This window comes from Stenella coeruleoalba (assembly GCF_951394435.1).
Source record: "Stenella coeruleoalba genome assembly, chromosome: 10".
NCBI lineage: Eukaryota > Metazoa > Chordata > Mammalia > Artiodactyla > Delphinidae > Stenella > Stenella coeruleoalba.
Window position 1 is genome coordinate 23,616,093 of NC_137156.1, and position 25,861 is coordinate 23,641,953.

The window sequence follows — 25,861 nt, forward strand, 5'->3', positions numbered from 1 at the left end:
GGGGCTTGGGGTATTCATAGGATAAAGCTGAGGTGCGGGGAAAGGTAATTAGAGATAAGAGAAAGGTGCTCAATCAACGTTCTGCACAGACACAACTAAGCTACAGGTTTCTTCTTGGGACCTATGTTCAGAAAATGGCTGTGTTAGTATGCGCTGAGGGTGAATTTTTTGTCCTTCTGATGTCAAAATGTCACGGAGCAGACACTCTGTGCCCAGACACTCTGCATGCCCAGATGGAAGGTCAGTGGTCTTAACCAGTCTTAACTGGTTCTATCTTGAACTGGACACAGACAACTCCAAATCTCAAAAAAACAATTTGGGCAAACACTGTTTAGGCTATGTGATGCTCAGAGGACATGCAAGTTTTTTGTAAAAATGGAGTGAGCTTGATCAGTGAAGGCAGGTTACAGTTTATTATTTATTAATGGCTAACGGCTGACTACCCTTGGTTTCAGCATCTTGTGAATGAATATCCAGTCTCCATCAACCTTAACCTAATGATTTTGGCATCCACTGATGATCTTTGCCTGTGTAGGGGAGGAAATAGTTTTCCTTGACCCTCTTAGGGTCCCTGGCTGGGTTTGAAAATCAACCTGACAAAGACAGATTAACAGGAGAAAAGCATACACATTTATTTAAGTTTTACATGACACGAGACTTCATAAAGAAATGAAAACCCAAAGACATGGCATACTTGCTTTTACGTAAGGTTGAACAAAAGAGACAATTGTGGAAAAGTGTCTAAACTATGGGGGGAGGCTAAAGAAGGTAAGAATTACTTTTAACAAGCTCTGTGTTTTTTTTTTTTTTTTTTTGGTGGGATCTTAGTTTCCCAACCAGGGATTGAACCTGGGCCCATGGCAGTGAAAGCGCTGAGTCCTAACCACTGGACCACCAGGGAATTCCCAACAAGTTCTGTTTGTATAGAATTCTCTTGGTCGCCAACTTCTTGTACTCCTGGTTCAGGGAGGGCACCTTTCAAATGGGAATTTTCACTCAAGTTTGCAAAATGATGATTTTCCACTTTGATTATTCTTTCTACACTTATTTGCTGACATTCTTCTGTAAAACAAGTAATAAGTCATCTCATCAACTCGTACTTTGTCTAATTTGAATTATTTTTTCCTACTGCAAACGTAGGAGAAATGATTCATTCTTTTCCTGTATTTACAGTATTGTGTGTGTAAGGGGTTGGTGTAAAATTGTCCTCCAGGGGTGGCAAATGAATTCTCCCTCTTTTTTGTATACATGGGTCCAGGAAATTTCCCTGTGGTACCCTTGACCTTATCAAATGCCTTGCTGAGACTCAGATGTGCAGAGACACTGGCCTTCCCCTGACCTCTCCTTTTAGAATCTTGGCCAAGGAACATGTTAGCTGCTCTCTACCAGGCTCCCACCTCCAATGGCAAGGGCATTAAAACGGCTTCAGGGATTCCAAAATACCAAAACCAAGCTTGGTGGAGGTTAAACAACACACCTCCCTTAAATTGGTTGATAGGAACATCACAAAGTTAGGTGGACTTAAGATACTGAAGCATAAAGCTGATTATGCATCTTCACTCTTCCCTCCAACCTCATCCTCTCTTGATGCACACTGGCATTCGCTCTGGACACCACCTTTGTGGCTGTATTTTTTAAAATATATATATTTATTTATTTATTTTTGGCTGTGTTGGGCCTTAGTTGTGGCATGCGGGATTTTTCGTTGCAGCGTACAGGATCTCTAGTTGTGGTGCGTGGGCACTCTAGTTGTGGTGCGTGGGCACTCTAGTTGTGGAGTGTGGGCTTAGTTGCCCTGCAGCATGTGGGATCTTAGTTCCCCGATCAGGGATCAAACCCGTGTCCCCTGCATTGGAAGGCGGATTCTTAACCACTGGACCACAGGGAAGTCCCTTTGTGGTTGTATTTTTGCCAAGTTACCCAGAGGTCTCCATTTATCTTTTTCCTTCTATTTATTTATTTGTCCCTTTTATTTCTTTCTATTTCATTTTATTTTAAATTTTCCTTCTACTTACTATTATACACAAAAGTGTATATAATAATTATGTACAATTTAAAGAAGACTAATAAACAACATGTACTCACCACTGAGCTTAAGACCAGGTACTGCTAAACGTGTGGCTGGCAGATTTGGAGGCCACAGGAAATGTGACTTCTGGTGTTAATCCCACGGGAGTATGAACTTTTTGTTAGGAATTTTCCAGATACTTTTATTTATTTTCCTTTTCTTTTCCCCCCCTCTATCCAGAGCAAAGATGGAGGCCAGTTCGCACACTGAAGATGCGGCCTTTTGATACTTTATTTACAAAGAGTAGTCAGCCTGTGACCTGTAGTTTGCCAATTTGACTTTTTTTTTTTTTTTTTTTTTGCGTTACGCGGGCCTCTCACTGTTGTGGCCTCTCCCGTTGCAGAGCACAGGCTCCGGACGCACAGGCCCAGCGGCCATGGCTCACAGGCCCAGCCGCTCCGCGGCATGTGGGATCTTCCCAGACCGGGGCACGAACCCACGTCCCCTGCATCGGCAGGCGGACTCTTAACCACAGCGCCACCAGGGAAGCCCTTGACTTTTTTTTTAATTACACTAAAACATGATTTATCTTGATTCCTGAGTTTTTTGGTGTTCTCTTAAATTTTGCACCCAAGGCAGTACTGCTTTCCCACCCCGGGGCGGGGGTGGGAAAAATGCTCTTTTTTAACTTTGTCAACTAAAAAAAAAAAAAATAGTGCAGGAGGCTGCAAATAAGAAAAGAGTTTATCTGGAGTCTTAAGAATTGCAGTTAGGGAGACACAGATTCGGGTAACCCCGAAAATGTGTTCCAAGGAAAAGAAAGAGTCAGGGGCTCATAAAGACACAAAGCCACAAGGTTGTTAAAAGTTGCCTGGCGAGAATTATGATTGACTAAGTCAGAAAATATTTGTCCACAGGGAATCACAGGTTGTTTTAGGGTAGGGGTCTGATAAGTAGACTGTCACGAGTTACTTTATATGTATCTTGAGTTTCTAGCAGGTGTTCTGGATGACTTCATAAGGTCAAAAGGTCAGATTCCATCCAGGCTGAGATGTGTATAAGTCACATTTCCTTAATGGCCTCCCAGCTCCATTTTAGAGAGCTCTCTTAGCAGTACCAACTCCATTTGATTTTCCTTTCACAATTTCCAGAACTTTTCAGGACCTTGGCTTTATATCCTGACTGCAAATCTGTGATCCACTGTAATCCTGATTTGGTCACTGAGCATTGACTGATGTCCTCAGGGCAAATGCCAGCTCCAGGGCTCATTTGTTTTTCTGGGTTCTTGCTGTCCATTATTTATGGTTTTTGAAGATTTCCCTTACTTTCTCACCAACAAAGCCCTACAGTAAAAATGTGTTTTTTTTTTTTTTTGGCCGAGCCACGCGCCTTGCGCTATTTCAGTTCCTGGACTAGGGATTGAACCTGGGCTCTCGGCAGTGAAAGCGCAGAGTCCTAACCACTGGACCGCCAGGGAATTCCCTAAAAATGTGTTTTAAAAAATATTCTATCCAGAATATTAGGAAAGGGAAGATCTACCCTTTCCTTGTGGTAAATTTAAGTCCGTTTTTGTTTATTTTTTGTGTGTGTGTGTTTTTGTTTTTTGTCAAAAAGAATTGCAAGCCTATGTCTTAGATCTTCTTTCCTAATCCTTTTTTTGGGGCAAAAATGATGTACCTCGTCCTGCTCCTTCCTGATAATGACTTCTGGTTGTGAGGACTGAATTGGTGAGAAACTGTACCTGGTGCCTGGTCCCTGGTATTTGCTGCTCAATATTACCCGTTAGGCTCCTTCTATTGTTTAAGGGCAGCCTGATAAACAGGGAGAGCCCAGAGCCCTTTCAATGCCCAGCCAAGGGGCTGGGGGGAGGGGTGAGAGGCTTCGAAGGGGGCAGAAGGGCCTGTGTTAGGGGGTTAGGGCTCCATGCTAGAATTTCGCTGCTGATCCAGGTGGCACTCACCAGGCTGTAGTTTTCAAAGTCCACTTTGTCCTATTTGTACAAATAAGCACATACCTTCCCCTTTCAGTCTCCTGCCACTCCTTCTAATTCCTCCTTTATATTAAAAGAAAAAAAGCCAACCAACCAACAATTCTTCAATCCTTTCTGCACCCCTGACTTGTGTTCTAACCCTGGCTTTCAAACTTGAATGTGCATTAGAATCCCCTTGCTAACACACGGAGTGCTGGGGCCCACCCCCAGAGCTTCTGATTCTGCAGGTCTGGTGGGGAAAGGGGTGGTCAGTATAGGGGGAAGGTCAAGCGTTTCTAACATGTTCCCAGGGAGTGGCTGCCACCTACCTGGAACCACACTCAGAAACACTGGCCCAGCTCCTTACCCATGCTGGACTTGTCTTTCCTCCTGTATTAAGCATCCACCATGTGCTAGGTGTTGTGGCGGGGTTTAAGATGCCCAGGTAAACAGGCAGGTTCGGTCCCTGCCATCTTTTATAGTTATTGGTGTTTTTTAAACACAAATTCTTCCTGTTGAAACAGTTTCTCTTTTGAGATCTTTTCTTCAATGTTTTGAAATCTAGTCTTCCTAAGTCTAGGCTAAAACGTCTAAGAGACAGTTTCTCAAAGTGCAGCCCAAAGACCGCAGTATTAGACTCTCCTGTAGTTCCTTTTAAAAATGCAAGGCCTGGATTTCCCTGGTGGCGCAGTGATTAAGAATCCGCCTGCCAGCGCAGGGGACACGGGTTCGAGCCCTAGTCTGGGAAGATCCCACATACCATGGAGTAACTAAGCCCGTGTGCCACAACTACCGAGCCTGGGCTCTAGAGCCCGTGAGCCACAACTGCTGAGCCTGTGAGCCACAACTACCGAAGCTCGCACACCTAGAGCCCCTGCTCCGCACAAGAGAAGCCACCACAATGAGAACCCCGCGCACTGCAACGAAGAGTAGCCCCTGCTCGCTGCAACTAGAGAAAGCCCGTGTGCAGCAATGAAGACCCAACACAGCCAAAAATAAATAAATTTATTTAAAAAAAAAAGCAAGGCCCTGCAAAGGAGGCAAGAATATACAATGGGGAAAAGACAGTCTCTTGAGCAAGTGGTGTTCGGAAAGCTGGACAGCCGCATGTAAATCAATGAAGTTAGAACACACCCTCACAACATAGAGAAAAATAAACTCAAAATGGCTTAAAGACTTAAATATAAGACATGACACCATAAAACTCCTGCAAGAAAACATAGGCAAAACATTCTCTGACATGAATCATACCCATGTTTTCTTAGGTCAGTCTCCCAAGGCAATAGAAATAAAAGCAAAAATAAACAAATGGGACCTAATCAAACTACAAGCTTTTGTACAGCAAAGGAAACCATAAACAAAATGAAAAGACAACCTACGAACTGGGAGAAAATATTTGCAAATGATGTGACCGACAAAAGCTTAATTTCCAAAATATACAAACAGCTCATATATCTCAATAACAACAAAATAAACAAAACAAAAACAACCCAATTGAAAAATGAGCTGAAAACCTACATAGATATTTCTCCAAAGAAGATGTACAGATGGCCAACAGGGACATGAAAAGATGCTCGACATCACCAATTATTAGAAGAATTATATGTGGAATCTAAAATATGACACAAATGAACTTATCCACAAAACAGAAAAAGACTCCCAGACACAGAGAACAGACTTGCGGTTGCCAACGGGGAGTGGAGGCGGAGAAGGGATGGATTGGGAGTTTGGGATTAGCAGATGCAAACTATTACATATAAGATGGATAAACAACAGGGTCCTACTGTATAGCACAAGGAACTGTATTCAGTATCCTGGGATAAACCATAATGGAAAGGAATATGAAAAAGAATATACAAACGTATAACTGAATCACTTTGCCGTACAGCAGAAATTAACAACATTGTAAATCAACTACACTTCAATAAAATATATTAAAAAAAAAAAAAGCAAGGTCCTGGACTGATTCTAGAGACACTGAACCTACAGGCAGGTTTGGGGTAGGGCCAGGACTCTGGTTTATAATGACTCCACTCCGCCCCCTCCAGCGGGGGAGATCCTTCCTTGAGGAGCCTCTCTCTTAGCTGAGGGTTCTTGGCTATGAAGAAGGAACATGATTACTTCCTTACAAGCCCCTTGCCATGTCTACTTCACGAGGCAGTAGCTCATGTGGCAGACATTCATGGTATCATTTCCTCTATCTCCTCCATTATTTCTGATAAAGTTGTTAGCAAGACTTTCTCAGATGTGCATTTTTAGCGGCAGTGGATAGCAGATGTCCCAGTTGCTGCAGATGCCACCCCCCTCACTGCACTTCCTGCGTCATATCTATTCGTCCACCTGTGTTAGAAGAGCAGAGCCCGCCCTCCCCGGCCATGTTGCCTGTGTTCGTCTCCCATAGATTCTGCCTCTGTTTGTGTGTCCTGTGTGGCAACAATGTGGTTTACTGGCCAAGGTAAAATATTACATCAGGTTACTCTGAGACCTGGCAAGTTAAGGGGAGAAATGAAGCATTTATCCTGACTTTCCCATACAAATCATGCTTCAGGGTAACCCAACAGCCTTGATGAGGGACAGTTCCTTTTTACTAAAGAATTCCAGCTAATAAATGAGGACAAAATAATAGAATTCAAAAACCAACATTTCACAACCCCTCATGAAATACTTGATTCAGGCAAAACTCATCTGTGGATGAAACTGTCAGTTGGAAGGTTGATGGGGAAACCTTACAAAGGAGGGGTCAGGCTATGGCCATCTGAACCCATCACTCAATTCAGCTTTACTCAGAGAGGGACAAGCGGGCAGCACTTGCTTCCTGAGGGAGCACAAGAGGAAACAAAGAGCACCTGGGAAGGAATCTTGTCCCCCCCACCCCCCACTTCCCTCACCCAGTGGAATCTGAATCTAATTAAACCTTCAGGTTTGATAACTGGAAATACAAGAGATGGAGGAAAAAAGTTAAATGACACTCTGAGGAAGAAACAGATGAATCCAGAGAGTGGAACGTTCTACAGGACAAATGAACATATTTCTGTGTAGACGGTATCAAAAAGAAAAAAAAAAAAAGAGAGAGAGAAAGAAGAGAGGATAGGAGGTGTACCTACTGTAAACTGAGATTTAAGAAACATCAAAATGCAATGTGCAGGGACTTCCCTGGTGGCGCAGTGGATAAGACTCTGCACTCCCAATGCAGGGGGCCCGGGTTTGATCCCTGGTCAGGGAACTAGATCCCACATGCATGCTGCAACTAAGAGTTTGCATGCCACAACTAAGGAGCCCAGGTGCTGCAACGAAGATCCCACACCAACAACGAAGATCCTGCATGCCGGAACTGGAACTAAGACCCGGCACGGCCAAATAAATAAATAAACAAGCAGGCAAACAAATAAATAAATAAATATTTTTTTAAAAAGAAAAGAATGTCTTGAACATTCCTACCGTCTCATCCGGGCATTGCATTTTCTTTCCATATGGAGAAAAGCTGTGGCTGTCCCACTCAGCTGTTCTTTTCACAGCATCTCCTTTAGGATGAGATGTTGTTGTGTCACATAATTGCCACAGTGCTCATTTCTCTGCCAGGCTGGCCTGGGAGAGGCTTCGCATCTGCATTTAACACACCTGCTCCCTGTTTCATGGAGGACAGTATCTCACCCCACCTTAGAAATACAAAACAGCCAGTTTTTAATTATCTTATGAGGCTCCTCCTCCTTCCCCTCATTACACTTGTTAAGAGCAAGTTGTATTTCTGTGATAAGAAGGAATGCGAAAAAGAAAGGAGGATCTGATTTGCCAAAGTCACAGATTTTCACAGGCAATAAGCACACCAGCTTCCTCCCCAAAACTCACTCCCAGTCCCACAAGTGTGCACGAGGAAAACAGACAGGAAGATGTGCACTGACAGAACCACAGAGACTCTGCAAATATTCATTCTCCTTCATTAAGAACGTTAAGTTATAAACATTTTGATTCATACATAGTCAAAGTGGGTGGTGCACCTCGTTCCTTACCTTGAAACCAAATGTCCTGCCCTTCTGGAACTTTCACCAACTCTCTCCAAAGCCAGTATCTTACCCCAAAGAGGTAAGCCTTCCCCAATTCCCTGAGTTCACATTTATTTAATGCTACAGGCCCACCTAGCCCTGTCCAAGAAAAGGACCAATCATTGCCCTGAGAGGGCAGACCCAGCAATGTGGAAGAGAAGTGCTCCCACGTGTGGGCAGCTCTTCCTATGTGGGAGAAGCCAGGTTTTTAGTCCTAAGGAATGATTTCCCTGTCAAAGAGAAGTTGATTTTGCAAAACGCTAGACTCTAAAGGAAGGTGGAACCGTCTTCTAGGCTCCTCCAGTAGACCCTCTACAGACCCATGGTCCTGAGGCTGAGTCCAGGGCCTTCTATCCCCTTGGCAGGTGTACAGCTCAGAGTGTCCCATAGACGCTGACTTTGGCCAGGGAGATGCTCTCTATGTACTGTTTCCGGCCTTTCTCATACAGGACATAGAGTTGCGGGGCCTGGTCCTCCCCGCCCACACTGCCCTCCAGGGTTGCCAGTGAGGAGTAGCCACTGGGCCCCGGCCACAGCTGAACCGTCTCCTTCTGCCATGAGGTGCCATTGCTGAAGCTCCAGCGCAGGGTCAGGTTCACTCCTGGGAACAGCAGCAGAATCAGGGGAAGGAAGGTCTCCCCCTAGAGAAGGCCTCCTTCTCTAGGTCACGGGGGCTCCTCGCCGACCCCACCTGGCAGATACTCACGGAACTCTGGATGGGCTGGGTTGGAGAAGAAGACAATGCCGGAGTTGGTGGCCACAGCTCCTGCGGCTACCACAGGGTCCACGAGCTCAGGGTCAAAGGTCACATCACGGGGCCTCAGAGTATCACAGGCATCATAGCTGCGGAGGATGATTCGGCAGCGGCAGTGGTAGTTGTTCTGGTTCCGGGCATTGATGACCACTGAGCCATCGGGGAGCTCAAAGGGCTGAGCGGAGAGAAGAGGGCTTCAGGAAGACGCAGGATGGGGGCGGGGCGAAGGGCCCTGTCCCTGAGGGAGCAAGGCTGGGTGGCTCGGAGCTGGGCAGCCAGGCCCGGGGTCCGTGAGTGAAACGGTGCTCTGGAGGACAGAGCAGGTTGAGCGGGTGGGGGACAGCCCATGGACTCCTCCTGACCTGGCACTCGTCGGGGCTGAAATCATTTTCCCGCTTGGGCTGGCCATAGGGGATGCCGCTGACCCCACTCCCATAGTGCCAGGAGGCGCCGCGGTCATCGCTGAGGAGGCAGAAGACCCCGTCCCGCTCCAGCGTCCCGTGGCCACACACAATGAGCCGGCCCTTCCGAGGCTCCCGCTGTTTCTGTGGGAAAAGGACAGGGGTGCCACAGATGGAGACATTGAGGGGGCTCAGAAGCAGGGGAGGGGAACCCACCACCTCCTAAGTGTGAGGCACACGTTGTCCCCTTCCGTTCTGTCCTTGCTTGCTGAGGGTTCCACAAGCATTACAAACACCCACTGTCTGAATTAAGAAGCTCTTTGGCAGAATAAGCTCCTTCGGGACATCCAGGGTGTACTCTGGACAGGCTGTGCATAGGACAAGGGGGCCCAGCCACAGGGGGAGATGGGAGCTTAAACCCAACCTGTGTTCACAGGCCAAGCTGTGGACCATGGCACAGGCTTGTGTCTGCCCAAAGGAGGGCTTTCTTCTAATCTGCACAGGACTTTCTAACTTTTTTTCTAATCTGCACATGGATCAGTGCAGCCCTGTTGACAACCCCCAGATGGGAAGCCAATGGCAAAATTCCACCTTCCCTTGGTAGGGTGTTCCTCCCAGGATGTCCCTTTCTTCCAAGGAATGCCACCTAAGACAGAAAAATCTGACTTCACAGGATCTTCTCTTTGCAAAGGAGTCCATAACGGGGCAGACTCTCTATGAGGCACCTCCCTCCACCCATCTCAGGACAGAGACCTGAATGCCAGAGCCCGGTCCGGGGGCAAACATCTCAGTGCCTATGTCCAAGGAGAGGTTCCGAGGCGAACTCCAGGAAATGCCGTCATCCTTGCTCCACACCAGCATGGTGGAGGCCACCTGGCAGCCAGCCTTGTGAGCACAGAGGGAGTAGAAAAGGAAGACCACTCCTGTTGTTGTATCGCTCACCACTGCCCCCAAGTTCAGCCCATCTGGGCTCTCCCCATCGTCCACAATGAAAGCTGTTGGAGACCATGTGCTGCCTAAAGAAAAAAGGGAAGAAAACCAGGGTGAGCACTCTGGAGGCTCCCTTTCCACCACTCGCTGCAATTTTCACCTCCTGCTAGGGACCCAAGGCCTTATGATGGCCCCACGAGACCTGCCCCTCCTTACCTCTCAGACCTTATCTATTCTACCCTTGCTCACTCCATCCAGCCGTACAAACTCCTTCTCATTCCTCAAATACTCCCCTCCTTGCGGGGGGGGGCAGTGAACTCTGTCTAAGCTTGTTACACCTGCCTGGCTCTTCTTCCAGGTTCACTTACCTCCTCTGAGTCTGCTCAAATGTTATCTACTCAAAATTACAGTCAAATTCTGGCACTCTCCATGCCTCTTGCCATGTTTCATTTTTCTCTACTGCACGTATCAACTCCCAATACAAAAAATACATTTACTTAGTTATTATGTTTATTGTCTGTCTCCCCACACCCCAGTAGAATATAAGCCCTGTGAAGGCAAGGAATTTTGCTTTGTTTTGTTCATAACTGTATTCACAGAACCTAGAACAATGCCAGGTATATAGTAAGTGCTCAGTAAATGTCTGAATGAATGTTTAACTCCTTGGTGAGCCCAATTTCCAGATCACTGCCCTGGACACCTTCCCGCCTTAGGTTCCCTCTACTCTTCAGGGATCCAGCAGCCTCAGGGCCCTAAAGCAGGTCAAGCTCCCCACCCATCCAGCCTCTTGTGACCCAGGCATCTTTATACCCTGGTCCGTGGACCTCCGCAGAGCAATGAACTTAGCTCCTTTATCCGATGCTGACATTTTCCTGGCCTCAGCAAAGGCAAGGAGAGTGCCCCGAGGAGTGGTGGTGATGAGCGGGATGCGGAAGGTGTCCACAGAGCCGATCTGCTTCCCGCTCACCCACAGCAGTTGCTCCATGGTCACAAGCGGACGAACCTACGAAGCGAGGAGGAAGGATCAACAGAACAAACGTGACTTGGGGTTTTAGGGTGAATGAATAGCGGCTCGGAGTCAGGTTCCCCTGGGAGAGGCAGGGTGATGGGGATCCCGAGTGGGAGAAGGGGTCCCAGAACAAGGAAGGGGAACCCTGAGGAGAGTTCGGAGCGAAACTGGGGGCTCGGAGAGGGGGAAGGACTACGAGGGGACAAGGAGCCCTCAGGGACAGGGAGACCTCAAAAGGGTAAGGAGCTCGAAAGAGGAGACTCAGAGGGAAAGAGGACAAGGGCCCAGAGAGGGAAAGGGACTGGGAAAGGAGGGAACGGGGTCAGAGAGTTTCTCGGAGGAGAGGGGGCTCAGCAGCCTAGGTCCCGGGGTACAACTGGGCACAGACCGCCTGCGTGAGTCGGGGATGGGGCTATGCGAGGGGTGACTCACCAGACTGAAGTCGTCCTTTGCCCTGGCCCCGACTCCTGCTGAAGACAACAGCAGCAGGAAGATCGCGGCAAACACCTGAACCCTACAGACTCCCCATGATCCCAGCATTCGCGGTCTCCCGGGTCTGCCCAGGGGCACTGTGCCGGGTCGCTCCGCAGTCATCTCTCCCTCGCGGCAGCAGAGACCCTGGCCCCCCAGGACTAGACGCGGGCTGGATTCGTCAACTGACCCCGGCCCTTTAAACGCTCAGCTGTCACCCTCAAACCCGCCCCAATCCCAGCCGGCCCGCCACGCTTCCGCGACTCTCTTTGGCCCTGGCACGACTCCCCACGTGACCCTTCAGCGCCTCAGAGCTTCCTCTTTCCAATTGGCCCCCATGGAAGCGCCGGAGCGCGTGACCCCGGCCGGAAGCGTATTGGCTGGGGTGAAGAAGGGGGCGGGCATTACTCCTCAAGAGCCTTTTGATTGGTCGAGGCACCTGGGTCACGTCATAGGGGCGGGATCTATTTTAAAGAGCCAGGCGAGGTTAAAAAGAGCAGCATGTAGGAGGAAATAAAAGTCCCAGAGTTTTTGAGAAAACAAAATATCAGTCTTTTAATAAAATCTTTTTACTACAAAATCGAGATCTGGAAGGCGGGTTGAGGCTGTGAGGCTGTACAGGTGGCGTGCAGTCCTGGATCAGAGCTACGCCTCTCACTTCTTCCTCTTGTCTCCTGGGGGCACCTCGTTCTTCTTGCCCAGAATCTTCAGAAGGGCCTTGGACATGTAGTAGGGCCGGTCCACGGAACCGTCGTTCCGCTCCAAGTCTTCCACTATGGCACGACATAGACTCATAAGAGCGCACCGTTGGGAGCCAACCCCACTCCCCGGGAAAACCAGGGACTAAGAGACAGCCCCCTGGTTTCCAGGCTGCGCCACCACGGGCTGATTTTGGGGGGCAGTTTTTGCAACCTACTGGGTAGGTTATGTAATAGTTTCCTCATCTGTAAAGGTGGGGGGGTGTCAAAAATATCTCACAGCGTGATAAGGATTAACGGAAAAAACGCATGTCAGTTGCTTAGGGCAGAGCCCGGTACACATGAAACCCTGAATGAACGCATACAGTAGGGTGAGAAAATCCCCACTCACTACAGCCACCTGCTGGGAAGAGTCCTGTGGCTAACTTCTTTCCCAGATTTTCTAGGGGAAGATACCAGAGGCCTCTCCCCTGGAATGTTCCTTCTTGGGAGAGCCCAGGAGCCTGGGAGCTCACTCCCTCCTTTCTTCCCAAACACCTGCCCTGAGGATGTTAGAAGAGCCTCTGGCTCCTGTAACTCACGAGGTCGCTGTTTCTAGAAGCACCAGAAAAGCCTGAATGATTTGGTACCTTTAAGTTGAGGAGAGGAGGTAGAGGTGTGACTCACAGAAACAGAGGAAGAGAGTGTCCACACACATGCCGAAAACGCTGAAGAAGCCATTGGCGATGACATAGGCCCCCAGGATGGAGGTCTGCAAGAGGCAAGGTTTCCCTTAGGGTTCCTTTGGAGAGTTGGAGGGTGAAGCGGGCGTCAGGGATGGGGTGGGGTGGAGGGTGGGGCTGGGGGGTTTGGGGGGTGTCACTCACCATCATGGGCAGCCAGTAGTAGTTGAGTTGGGGACTCTCAATGTCTTTACCCAGTCCCTGGATGCGACCGGTGAAAAAAAAGAAGGACAGGACCCCTGTGAGAGAGATCTGGAGGTCAGCATCACTCCTCTGAGGTCACCTCTTAAACTGCCCAGCACCCCTGTCCTCTGTAACTCCTTACCAACACCTCCAACCACCAGCAGCTTCCCAAAGAACAGTAGCAGGTCTGTGACTTTGTCCAGGACGACAAACACCTTACCAACACCTCCAACCACCAGCAGCTTCCCAAAGAACAAACACCTTACCAACACCTCCAACCACCAGCAGCTTCCCAAAGAACAGTAGCAGGTCTGTGACTTTGTCCAGGACGACCACCCTGTACAAGGAGTTGGGGTAGGTTGGGGGTAAGAGGCCTGGCAGGGGTGGGAGTAGAACTGGCTATATAATTGGCCGTGACAGATGCAAAACAAAAACTGTTCACATTTCAAGATGGAGGCAGCAGAGATTAAACCCAGCTCAAGGCCCTTCTGAGCACAGCATGCTTATGGGTGGGAGAGCACGGAGGTGGGGGGCCACAGCCTGACCTGACAATGTTCCGCATGAGCAGCATGAAGGCGTTTTTGGCTGAGACACAGAAATTCTTCCCGTAGATGGCAATCTGGGTGAGGTGGAAAGTTCAGGGTTACCTGTGGTGAGCTTACCTAGGCCAGGGTAGGAGACCTGCATCCAGGGCCCCCAGAGCAAGGGGCTGCTCATGTAGTGGGCTCACCATGATGTATGCATTGCGGTTCAGGAACTTGATAAACTTTTCCAAACACCAGAGGCAGCACTTGAAGCAGCACATGATACAGCGGGCCACAGGGTTCTGGCTTCCTGGGGGTAAGGAGGGCTCATGTTTGGGCACTGGCCCCTGACCGCATACCGCCCCCGCTCCAGCGCCCAAGGGTCCAGCTGATCAGCCTAGCCTTGCCCAGCCCCCAACCTCGACTCACCTCTCAGTTTGTTGTCAATGTACTCCAGGATGACCCTGGCTATCTGCACCAGGGTCAAGATGAGGGCTCCAAAGGCTAGCGACCCGGTGTGGTAACTGCACAGGGGTTAGTGAGGTAGTCAGAGGACTCCCGGGTTCATAATTCCCAGCCCCCTGCCCCAGGCTTACCGGAGTGTGCGCATGAAGGCAGAGCTCAGGGGAAAGGTAGGGATGTCCCGGGGCTTGTGGAAGGCCCAGTAGAAGGAGGCAAAGGCCCCAGCCAGGACACACTGGCCCAGGGCTAGCACCCAGTTGATGGTCCAGAACAGCCCCAGGACCCCGTAGATTTGCAAGTTGAAGAGAGAACGTTGTACTAGGCCTGTGGACAAGTAGCCCTGGAAGACGCACATCAGCCCTGGGCAGGAGGAGTTCACCGGCTGGTCCTGGGGAGGCAGGCAGAGGAGGCTCATTCCCAACCAGCTCCTGCCTTCCCAGAGCAGAGGGTGGTAACAGCCTCCCCAGAACTGGGGAAGCCCATTCCTTTCAGGAGATCCATCTCTGGGTTCAGACAGGGTTCAGCTTGCCTATTGTGTGAGTGTAATTAGTTTCCTTCAGTCTCCAGTCTCTGGACGGCACAAGAGCTCCCAGGCCATGTGGACCAAGCCTTAATGGTATGAAGGCAGTGTGACCAATGCCTAGCTCTCCTTTGCACTTGAACAGCTTGTCCCCTCCCAGAGCAGCCTCTGCAACTTCAACCAAAGCACTTTCTAGCAAAATTGAACAGACTGGGTATCAGATGATGCTAAGGAACCATTAATTTTGTTTGGTGTGATAATGGTGTAGTGGTTATGCTTTTTAAAAGTCCTTATCTGTTGAGATCCATCCCGATATATTTAAAGGTGAAATGGCACAATGTTCAGAATTTGCCTTTAAAAACTTGAGGGCTTCCCCGGTGGCGCAGTGGTTGAGAGTCCGCCTGCCAATGCAGGGGACACGGGTTCGTGCCCCGGTCCGGGAAGATCCCACATGCCGCGGAGCGGCTGGGCCCGTGAGCCATGGCCGCTGAGCCTGTGCGTCCGGAGCCTGTGCTCCGCAACGGGAGAGGCCACAACAGTGAGAGGGCTGCGTACCGCAAAAACAAACAAACAAAAAAAAAAACTCAAGAAAAATAAATGGCACGGGGGACTTCTCTGGTGGTCCAGTGGTTAAGACTCCATGCTCCCAATGCAGGGGGCCCAGGTTCAATCCTTGGTCAAGGAACTAGATCCCACATGCATGCCACAACTAAGAGTTCACATGCTGCAACTAAGAGTCTGCATGCCGCAACTAAGAAGTCTGCATGCTGCAACTGAAGATCTTGCATGCTGCAACGAAGATCCTGCATATGGCAATGAAGATCCTGCACGTGACAATGAAGATCCCACGTGCTGCAACTAAGACCTAGCGCAGCCAAATAAACAAATAATTTTTTAAAATTGCAAGGGGTGGGGGATGGGTAGGGAAATAGATGAAACAAGAACAGAAGGCTGAAGGTTATGGAATCTGAGTACAGGGATTCTCCATGTTTGTGTGTGTCTGAAAATTTCCCTAATAAAAAGTAAAAAACACAGATTCGTCTCTTAAAGCAGAGGAAATAAACAAATGGGATTTAATTAATCTTAAAAGCTTTTGCACAGCAAAGGAAACCATCAAAAAATGAAAAGACAACCTACTGAATGGGAGAAAATATTTGCAAATGATACGACCAATAAGGGATTAATATCCAACATGTAAAAACAGCTCATACAACTCAACATGAAAAACACAAACAACCTGATTTAAAAATGGGCAGAACGGGGCTTCCCTGGTGGTACAGTGGTTAAGAATCCGCCTGGCAATGCAGGGGACATGGGTTCAAGCCCTGGTCCAGGAAGATCCCACATGCCGCGGATCAACTAAGCCCGTGCGCCACAACTACCGAGCCTGTGCTCAAAAGCCCGTGCGCCACAACTACTGAAGCCCGCGCGCCTAGAGCCTGTGCTCTGCAACAAGAGAAGCCGCCACAATGAGAAGCCTGAGCACCTCAACGAAGAGTAGCCCCCACTTGCTGCAACTAGAGAAAGCCTGCGCACAACAACAAAGACCCAACTCAGCCATAAATAAATAAATATATTAAAAAAAAAATGGACAGAAGAACTGAATAGACATTTTTCCAAAGAGGAAATGCAGACGGCCAACAGGCACATGGAAAGATGCTCAACATCGCTAATCATCAGGGAAATGCAAATCAAAACCACAATGAGATATCACCTCACACCTGTCAGAATGGCCATCATCAAAAAGAACACAACAAATGTTGGCAAGGATGTGAGGAAGAGGCAACACTTGTACACTGCTGATGGGAAAGTAAATTGGCGCAGTCACTGTGGAAAGCAGTGTGGGAAGTGTCTCAAAAAGCTAAAAATAGAACTACCATATGACCCAGCAATTCCACTTCTGGCTGTACACCTGAAAAAAAAACACCCCAAAACCACTAATTGGAAGAGACACATGCACCCAATGTTCATAGCAGCATTATTTCCAATTGCTAAGGTATGGAAGCAATCTAAGTGTCCATCAACAGATGAATGGATAAAGAAGATGTGGTACATAAATACAACGGAATACTACTCAGCCATAAAAAGGAATGAAATGTTGCCATTTACAGCAACATGGATGGACTTGGAGGGCTTCCTGGACTTGGGTGGCTATTTCCTTTCCCATGTTAGGGAAGTTTTGACTATAATCTCTTCAAATATTTTCTTGGGTCCTTTCTCTCTCTCTTCTCCTTCTGGGACCCCTGTAATGTGAATGTTGTGTTTAATGTTGTCCCAGAGGTCTTTAGGCTGTCTTCATTTCTTTTCATTCTTTTTTCTTTATTCTGTTCTGTGGCAGTGAATTCCACCATTCTGTCTTCCAGGTCACTTATCCATTCTTCTGCCTCAGTTATTCTGCTATTGATTCCTTCTAGTGTATTTTTCATTTCAGTTATTGTATTGTTCATCTCTGTTTGTTTGTTCTTTAATTCTTCTAGGTGTTTGTTCTTTTTTTTTTTTTTTTTTTTTTTAGGTGTTTGTTCTTTAATTCTAGGTCTTTGTTAAACATTTCTTGCATCTTCTCCATCTTTGCCTCCATTGTTTTTCCGAGGTCCTGGATCATCTTCACTATCATTATTCTGAATTTTTTTTCTGGAAGATTGCCTATCTCCACTTCAGTTAGCTGTTTTTCTGGAGTTTTATCTTGTTCCTTCATCTGGTACATAGCCCTCTGCCTTTTCGTCTTGTCTATCTTTCTGTGAATGTGGTTTTCCTTCCACAGGCTGCAGGATTGTAGTTCTTGCTTCTGCTGTCTGCCCTCTGGTGGATGAGGCCATCTAAGAGGCTTGTGCAAGCTTCCTAAGGGAGGGACTGCTCTGTTTGAAATTTTATAACAAGAATTTATAACCACTTTCCACTTTGTATGTAATTGTGGGTTTGCATCAGTCCCCACCGCTAGGGCATAAGCAAGTTGAAAGCAAGAAGTACTTCATTTGGGGCTTTGTATAGCCAGTGCCTGGCACATAATGGGTCCTTCTTAAATGTAAACGACCTCCCTCTCCTTTTTCAGAGTGGGGCTGACGCCTGTGGGCACAGCCCATGGTCCCAGTTCTGATGTGGTGGCCACATGAAAGCTTTGACAGTAAATACCCAGCAGTGCAGCCTCACTTCCTGGGAACATCACAGGGGAGAGTTTGGGGTAGCAGCTACTCTCCCAGGCCCCCAGGGAGCCCACCTGCTTATCGCCTAGAACAGTGTGTTCTGAGGAAGCCTAACTAAAGATAACCTAAACAAAACCCATCTACAGTTATCAGCTCTTATCAGGTGCCAGCCATTATACTTTCATGTGCCCAGTGTCCTTTAATTTTCTCGGCCACGGCCACGGCCATGCTGAGGCACAGATATTAAGATTATCTCCATTTTACAGGTGAGCAGACTGAGACTGAAAGGGTGAAGTGGTTAATGGTTCTCTAGGCAGAGGAATGTCCTGGGGAGGGATGGAGAGGTTCTGAGATCCACCTGCCCCAGGGCGTGGTCCTGCCCTTGGGCACAGCACGCATCCTCTTGCAGCACAATGGGTGGCTCAGCGGGAGATCTGGAGTCTGCAGACAGACTCCCTTTCTGGCTCTGCTAGGGGCCTGCTCTGTGACCCGTGAGTGAGCCCCTTGCCGTCTCTGGTCCTCAGTCTCCTCTGCACAATGAGGGATTTGAACCAGTTGTTCTCTAAGGTCCCCTCAGCCCTACTGGTGCCCCTCCACATCCAGCCCAAATCCTCACCATGGGGTTGCATGATGTATTCATTGGCACATTCTCACAGCCGGACAAGCTGATGTTGGGCGCCCAGAACACGTACTGGGGTTGCCCAGATGTGGCCAGGTACCCAGAGGGGAGTCAAGGAAAGCATGGTGACACGGGGGCCTCCACAGTTCCCCTCCTCAGCAACCCCTTCCCAGGAGCTTGAGCAGGTTGTTCACTGCACAGAGGGGCTGAGATTCAGCCTGTGCCTGCTCTTTCAAGGCGGGGCTGTGTCTGCTGGGAGGAAGGGGTGCCTTCTTCCAATCACACTAAGGCATACTGTCTACAAAAGTATTGCCCTGCCCTCCACCCCCAAGGGCTCCAGGAGGGCCCAGTCATGTGGGCAAAGGATACAGAGCAGTCATGGCCCAGTAGGCAATGCAGACGAGCAGCAGGACAAAGGTGAACAACGGGTAGAACATGGTAGACATCATCTGTCCTACAGCTCTGCAGGGAGATGAGAGCAGTACACGAGTGAAGCTAGCCCCCCCAGTCCCCACCCATCCTCTCACGGTGCCGACCCTGGCACAGGCCACACCTCTGCCCTCTCCAGGGCCTGCTCCTTCCCCCTAAGGCTGGGCACATAGCAGGAGCTCCCTAAAAGAACTGAACTGAATAAATCAGGCTCAAGGGGACTTTAGAGGAAACTAGAGCCACAGAGAAGCCACCAGGGGCAGCTTCAGGGTGAGTAAGGGCTTGTTTCATGTTTTAGGCACTTGACAAGACACTAATTAACTTAATCCTTATGAAAACCCTACAAGGTAGGAACTATTATTACCCCCATTTTACAGATGGTTAAACTGAGGTGCAGAAAGGCCAAGCCGCACAGCAATGTTAATCACTGTGCTATGCTGCCTTTCTCCTCCAGTGCTCTGCCACCTTTCCAGCACTCCCATCCTGGGCCCACCCCCCTGCCCTCTGCCCCTTCTCCTTCCCACATGGGCCCTGACCTGCTGGCTTCCTCCAGGAGGGCGATGGCGATGCGAATCCGTTGCCGCAGGAAGATGAGCACCAGTAGCAGGATGCCTTCAAGCACGGCCAGCACGATCACTGAGGGTGGACAGGGGGCAGAGTGGCCTGGGTCATGGCCAGGGCAGCCCTTGGGTGGCTGGTGGTTCATGGGTGGGCAGGGCACTCACGGGCTGCTAGCCAGGTCTCCTGAACGCTGCTGTAGGCGCTGAGGTTGGTGGTGAAGCCCAGCTGGGAGATGGAGGCACCCTTGTCCCGCAGTACGCGGTATTCCTCCCAGGAGTGATAGATGCCGTACGCCAGCACGCCTAGCACCCCTATGATCAGCACAAACACCAGGGGCCCGGCCACCAGGCGCAGAAGCAGAATAAACAGCAGGCTCAGGACCAGAGCCACGCCTAGGGCACTGCGGGCAGGGAAACATAGGTGAGGGTCACCCCACATCCCCCATACCTTTCCCCTTTCAGAGGCCCCCAAATACCTTACCTCAAACCCCAATGTTCCCAGATCAGAACCCCCCCACACGCTTTCTCTTATAAATCCTGTTGGACTTGGGATCCATTCTGAGCTCTGGCTCCACCTCCCCTGCCCAAAGGCTCTGTTTCAGACGGTGGGCTAAGGGATAGAGGGTCAGAGTCGGGGGAAGGGAAGGACGAGAGAGCAGGGGAATGTGGTGACTCACATAAGAATCCAATACCAGGATTGGGCAAAGTCTTCAAAGATCTTGACACTGATGTCACGGGCGTTGAGGCTGTCAAGAAGACCACTGGTGGGGAGAGACAGAGTCAGATGGGGCTGTGAGTGGGAAGGGGGAGCGGGACAGAGATGTAGGGGCAAGGGAATGCCCACCTGATGCCCTGGGCGATGGACGTGTTGGAGATCCCTGGGAGCTCAGGCACAGTACTATTGGACCATGGAAAACAACGCCCCAGAGCTGGAGGGAGAGAACCGGGCGACTGGGTGGGAGGGCCCAGAGTTTGTCTTGAAAGTCTCTGGCCCCCACCCCAGCCCGTCGTGCCCTTAGGGACAGAGTTGAGAAGGGCTCTGCCCCACTCAGAGGGCTGCTCTTGATTCCACAGCCGAAAGGGAGCTCCTGGCCCAGGAGCCCATGCTTCCTTCACTGTCTCTTAATGCTTCTTCCTGCCCACCCTGCCACTGCCTGGGTTCAGACCCTCCTGTCCTCTGGCCTGCCTCTTACAGCACCTCCACGCCCACCCCTGCCACCCTTCAATCCAGCCCCTGCCAGAGTGCCCGGGAGACACGGCACAGCCCGGACCTTGGCATTCCAGGGCTCTAGGTCACTCTGCTGCCCAGACACCTCCAGATGCCTTGCCCTGGAGAGCGCCCACGCTCACGGCCAGGCTTTAAGGCCCCATCGTCTGAGCCCAGCCACTTTCCCTTCCCCTCTGTACCTTTGTGCTTCCTCCTCCAGAAATCCCATCCATGATGCCCTGTTCAGCTCCATCTCCATCTCACCCCCTCCAGGAAGCCTTCTGGCCCCACCCCTATCTCCTGTGGCCCCTATTATGTGCCTACAGAGCCATTTATCTTGACCCTCACAACAGCTTTGCCAGGCAGACTTGCTTTGCATTTACATTCTAAAGATGAGGAAACAAGGCTCAGAGAGGTTGAGTCATTTTCCTAAGACCACACAGCTGGAAAGTGCTGGAATTTAAATCCAGATCTATCTGACCCTGGAGCACTCATTGGAGATACTTCCTATTGTACCTACTGAGAGCTGGATATCTTTTCTCATGTTATAGTTACATTTTTTTTTCTATTAAAAATAACATTTAAGGGCTTCCCAGGTGCTGCAGTGGTTGAGAGTCCACCTGCCGATGCAGGGGACATGGGTTCGTGCCCCGGTCCGGGAGGATCCCACATGCCGTGGAGCGGCTGGGCCTGTGAGCCATGGCCGCTGAGCCTGTGCATCCGGAGCCTGTGCCCCACAACGGGAGAGGCCACAACAGTGAGAGGCCCGCATACCACAAAAAAAAAAAAAAAAAAAAATTTGGGAAAAAGAGCAAAAAAAAAAAGTCAACTGTGATGCCACCACCCAGCGCAGTCACTTTAACATTTGGGTGAACATCCTTCCAGTCTGTTTCCTGTGCCTGCACGTAAATGCATGTGTGTACATTCACCCACGTATGTTCTCGTGGCAATCTCATGCCATCGCTTCGTGAACATCTCTGATCTCACCACCTAGGATGTAGTCCAAAAGGGAGCAGTTTTCATCTTCGCTTCACCTGTCCCCGGTACCTAGCACACAGCAGGTACATAATAAGCACTGGTGATCTGACTGTAGGATGGTCATGCAGCAGAGAAAAAAAACGAAGACCTGGTGCTCATTCCGATTTTGTCACAGACAAGCTGTGTGACTTGCCTCTCTCTGAGCCTGGTTCCCTTGTTTGAGAGAAAAAAATCTAGGACTGGATGATGTCTGAGGAAGGAATGTGGCTTCTCACCTGGAGAGGAAGGGAGGAGGAAACTGGGGCAGAGCTCCTGTCTCAGGCTTTGGAGCACTTGCTGGAGGGTGGGGGGAGGACAGACAGACACACAGACACAGAGCAAGATGAAGGAGTGAGTCCCCTTTCTATCACCACGATCATCTACCCAACTCCCCCTCCCACCCTCCCTCATTATGGACCCTCCTTAGCAATGACATTGGGAACAGCACTCACCATGTCCCCAGGCACCCCTGGCAGACAAAAGTTCCTATTTGCTGCATAGAAGACCTGCCCAACCGACTGTAAGAGCTGGTCCGTTTCCACAGTCCATGGGACCTCTGGGCAGGAGGACACACACACCTGGGGGCAGAGAGCGTGCTGAGGGGCTGGTATCCAGACCCTGGGGGAGATCTGGGGACAGAGGCAGGTCCCAGACTCTGACCTGGGGTGTGGGGCACGCCAGGCCATTCTGGGCGATCGTGATGATGTTGGTGGTTAGGACGCAGCTGAAGATGTTGAAGTATAGGAGATATGGTTTATCTCTGTAGGAGAGAAGGAAGCGTATGCATAAGGGCTTGGTCAAGCCTTGGGGAAAGAGAGGGACTGCCAGGGCTGTGCCTCAAGAGTGCAATGGGCGGCTTCCCTGGTGGCGCAGTGGTTGAGAGTCCGCCTGCCGATTCAGGGGACACGGGTTCGTGTCCCGGTCCGGGCAGATCCCACATCCCGCGGAGCGGCTGGGCCCGTGAGCCATGGCCGCTGAGTCTGTGCTCCGCAACGGGAGAGGCCACAAGAGTGAGAGGCCCGTGTACCGCAAAAAAAACACCAAAAAAACAAAAAAAAAGAGTGCAATGGGCCCAGTTCCTGGCCTCTGGAAGCTCAGCTCAGCTGGGGAGGTATGGGAGACACCTGAAAGATCGCCCAGAGTAATTCAGCATCTCCACTGCTAACAAAATGGTTAAGAGCTTGAACTCTGGAGCCAGCTTTATGACCTTGAATAAGTCATCTAACCACTCACTGCCTCAGTTCCATCACATGTAAAATTATAGCACCTACCTCACAAGGTTTAGATGAGTTTGTGTGTGTAGAGTACACTGCCTGCCTGGAATGCCATATAAAGGTTAGTGCTTTTATTATTTACTGAACGTTTCCTGCATGCTGGGACTGATAGCCTTGCTTCTGGAATCATCCTTGTGTTTCAGAAGAAGAAATCAAAGTTCAGAGATATTGAGTACCTTGCCGGAGGTCACAAACCAGAACTTACTTAGCCCAGTTGGGGATTCAAATGACCATCTCTGAACCCTAAAACCTGTGCATTTAACCATGACTCTTTGCTGCCTCCTAATTCTAGGAGGATTCAGAAGCCACTGGCCAGCAGTGGAGGCTGTTCTACGTGGCCTGGACTGGTGAGATTCAGGGAGGCTGAGGTGGAGTGGTCCCCTACCCATCCCCCATCTCATCTCCCTCCTGCCCCCTCTTCTTGCCTTCATACTCACTTGTTTTCCCCGATCCCGCAATAGGCCCCAGTAGAGTTCCTGGGGTAGAGGACTTGCTGGGGGTCTCCATACACCCAGGCTGGAGACAGAGACACACAGATGAATCACTGGAGTGCGGCAGGGACTTAAGAGGGAAAGGCTGTGGGTGTGGTCCCTCCTTGGGACAATAATGTCCCCCAGCCACTGCCCAGCTCTGCACTGCCAGAAACTCACCCACAAGCCCCACGGCGATGTAACCCAGAATGAAGAGGAAGAAGAGGACACAGCAGATGATATCTGTGCAGCTCCTTGGAGAGAAATGGGGGAAACCTTTGGAGAGGGGATGCTGGGGAGGGGGGGGTAGCATGGTCTGGAGGAGTCGTGCTTTGGAGAGTTGGGGGATGCTGGAAAGTAGGCATAGGTAGCTTTCATTTTATTCTCTTTAAGAAAACCTTTTTCTGGGTGGGTAAACTTTCTTCTGAAGTTTAAAACAGGAAAGGGCACAGTTCAGAAGTGTTCAGCTGGATGAATTTTCCCAAAGGACACATGCCTGTGTAGCCAGCTCCCAGGCCAAGACACAGAACATCACCAGCAGCCGGGAGGCCCCCTTGTGGCCCCTCCACTCACAACAGTCTCCCCAGGGCCACCACCCTCCTGGGGCAGGAGGTTTTTTCCTCACAAGTTTCTTACCAATATTTCAGCAAATACGAAGCAAAACCCAGACACCGCCCCCATCCGCCCCCCCCGCCCAGCAGCACAGCGCCCAGAACTCACCTGTTCTTGATGGGGCCTCGGAAGGAGGGGTCATATTTGGCTGGTTTCCCTGAAGGGCAAGGGGAGGAGTGTGGAGAGTGAGGCATTGAGAGGGGTCTCTCCCCCCATTTCCAGTCCCTCCAGACCCTTCCCCACAGCAGGAGCTACCCTGCACCAGGGTCCTACCTGGCCCTCAGGAGTCTGGGGGGAGATAGACAGGGGCAGGGCTGGCAGGAGGGGAAAGTAGAGAACAGGAAAGGTAGGAGCAAGGCTTGGTCAGCAGCTGCACTGATCACTGTGAACTCCAACCGGGCGGCCTTGGAGGGAGGGGAAAGGGCAGCTTTTTATGGGTCATTTACGGGTCACACCTCAAGGTCCTCAGCCAAAGTCATCGATTCCCGCAGGGACTGGGCGGGGGGCGCTGTAGACCCCCACCCGGAAGGGAGCTTAGTCCCCAGGCTACTGCCAGTCTCTGGTAGAGCAGTCAGGGTGACACCTGAGCCGGGCAGCTTGTGGCCCGTCCTGTTCCTGGTCCTCCCTGAGTACACACAGGGAGGAAGTGAGGCCAGGCAGCCAGGGTCCGGTGTGGGCGGGGAGGAGGGAGGACAGAGGGCCGAGCCAGAGCGTGGAAAGGGGTGCGGTCCATTCTCCCAGGTGCTCTGGACCCTTGTCCCTCCGTGGTTCTCAGACGCGATGTTGATGATTGACCCAAAGCTGCTCCAGGAAGTCTGTGGAGTGTCCCCATTGCTCCCTCCTCTACTCCCTTCGGACCAAGCCTCGCCTCTGGAAGGTCCCTCCCCTGGGGTTCCTTCCTTCCCTAGCCCTCACTGCTCAAAGGGATCCCAGAAGCTGGTCCCAGCTCCCCCTCCCTGTAGACCCCTCCCCCCTGCCCCCTGCCCTTGTCCTCAGGACCCCTCGGGGCAGCCCCCCAGCCTTTGCCCCTCACAGAGATGCTGGAGACAGGCTGCCCGCTCCTTCTCCTCAGGCCTTACCCTTCACAGGAGCCCCAGAACTCTGCTGCCCCTCTTCCTAACCCACTCTGAGATAGACTCCCTCCTAGCAGAGAACCCAGGGGGCTGGTCCCCAGCCCTCTCTCTCCACCAAGATCTGCAGCCCCTACTCCTCTCAGGGACCCCCAGCAGAACCCCCTCCGCCGCCACTCCTCACAGACCCCGGCAGGCAGATCCCCAGCGCCTTTTCCCCTCAGAGACCCAGAGTCCAGGCTGAAAGTCCGCCTCCTTCTCAGGGACCCCAAGCTGTCCCTCCTGACAGCGGCCCAGAGCCCAGCTCACTCCTCCCAGCCCCTGAGCCCCTTCCTCTGCTCAGGACCCTGACCCTGCCTCCTTCAGGCTCTGCTTCCCGGGGCCCTGTCCTGAGGGGCCCAGAGTCCAGGCGTGGCATCACCCCCTCGTCCCAGGGACTCCAGCGCCCCTCCTCACGCAGACCCCAGCTTCACACCCCAAAGGCCCCTCAGCAATGGCTCCCAGCCCCTGCACCCCATCCTCCTCTGAGGACCCTGACTCTGTCTCCTTCCATCAGCTGTTTCCTGGGCCCTCCCCTCAGGGACCACGACTCCCCTCAGCTCCTCTCCCTGGTGCCGGCCCAGCCACCGTTCCCCGGAGCAGGCCTCCCCTCCCTCGCCAGGTCCTGGGCCCCCACCCCAGCCTCGCCCCCAGCCTCACCGTAGACCTCGTTCTGGTCCTGTTTTCCCCCCATGGCTCAGTCTCCAGAGTGATTGGAGCCTGGGAGACCTGG

The 25,861-nt window shown here is 50.8% G+C and overlaps 2 protein-coding genes across 3 annotated transcripts; both read right to left on the bottom strand.

The window, feature by feature from the left end:
* Positions 1-548: 548 nt before the first annotated feature.
* On the bottom strand, positions 549-11,817 carry NEU1 (neuraminidase 1). 2 transcript variants are annotated; one of them, XR_013830154.1, is made up of 7 exons: positions 11,544-11,817; positions 10,913-11,105; positions 9,926-10,188; positions 9,134-9,316; positions 8,724-8,946; positions 7,416-8,618; positions 549-1,062 (listed from the first exon to the last, which is right to left on the bottom strand). XR_013830154.1 is itself a non-coding variant. In XM_079933904.1 (6 exons), the coding sequence occupies exons 1-6, from the start codon at positions 11,703-11,705 to the stop codon at positions 8,392-8,394; spliced, it is 1,251 nt and encodes a 416-aa protein (XP_079790030.1). In that variant the 5' UTR covers positions 11,706-11,817; the 3' UTR covers positions 6,913-8,391. The 2 variants fall into 2 exon arrangements, 1 of the variants encoding a protein (XP_079790030.1); XM_079933904.1 differs by lacking the exon at positions 549-1,062 and having other exon boundaries at positions 6,913-8,618.
* A 419-nt stretch (positions 11,818-12,236) lies between these two features.
* Positions 12,237-25,822, bottom strand: SLC44A4 (solute carrier family 44 member 4; the record flags this gene model as incomplete). The annotated part of the gene is made up of 21 exons (XM_079933509.1): positions 12,237-12,355; positions 12,947-13,031; positions 13,147-13,241; positions 13,452-13,522; positions 13,731-13,804; positions 13,916-14,019; positions 14,139-14,233; positions 14,306-14,559; positions 18,448-18,550; positions 18,820-18,912; positions 19,416-19,515; positions 19,605-19,840; positions 20,117-20,200; positions 20,284-20,368; positions 21,900-21,960; positions 22,116-22,241; positions 22,324-22,423; positions 23,375-23,453; positions 23,588-23,661; positions 24,128-24,176; positions 25,789-25,822. The coding sequence occupies 21 exons, from the start codon at positions 25,820-25,822 to the stop codon at positions 12,237-12,239; spliced, it is 2,121 nt and encodes a 706-aa protein (XP_079789635.1).
* Positions 25,823-25,861: the final 39 nt, after the last annotated feature.

Excerpts from the sequence above, each read along its gene's own strand:
- NEU1 (XM_079933904.1), bottom strand. The coding sequence starts at position 11,705 with ATGACTGCGGAGCGACCCGGCACAGTGCCCCTGGGCAGACCCGGGAGA. Across the intron at positions 10,189-10,912 it reads GCGGAGGTCCACGGACCAGG|GCAGCACATGGTCTCCAACA; the intron begins GTATAAAGATGC and ends TTTTTTCTTTAG. Across the intron at positions 8,619-8,723 it reads CCCAGCCCATCCAGAGTTCC|GAGTGAACCTGACCCTGCGC; the intron begins GTGAGTATCTGC and ends TGCTGTTCCCAG.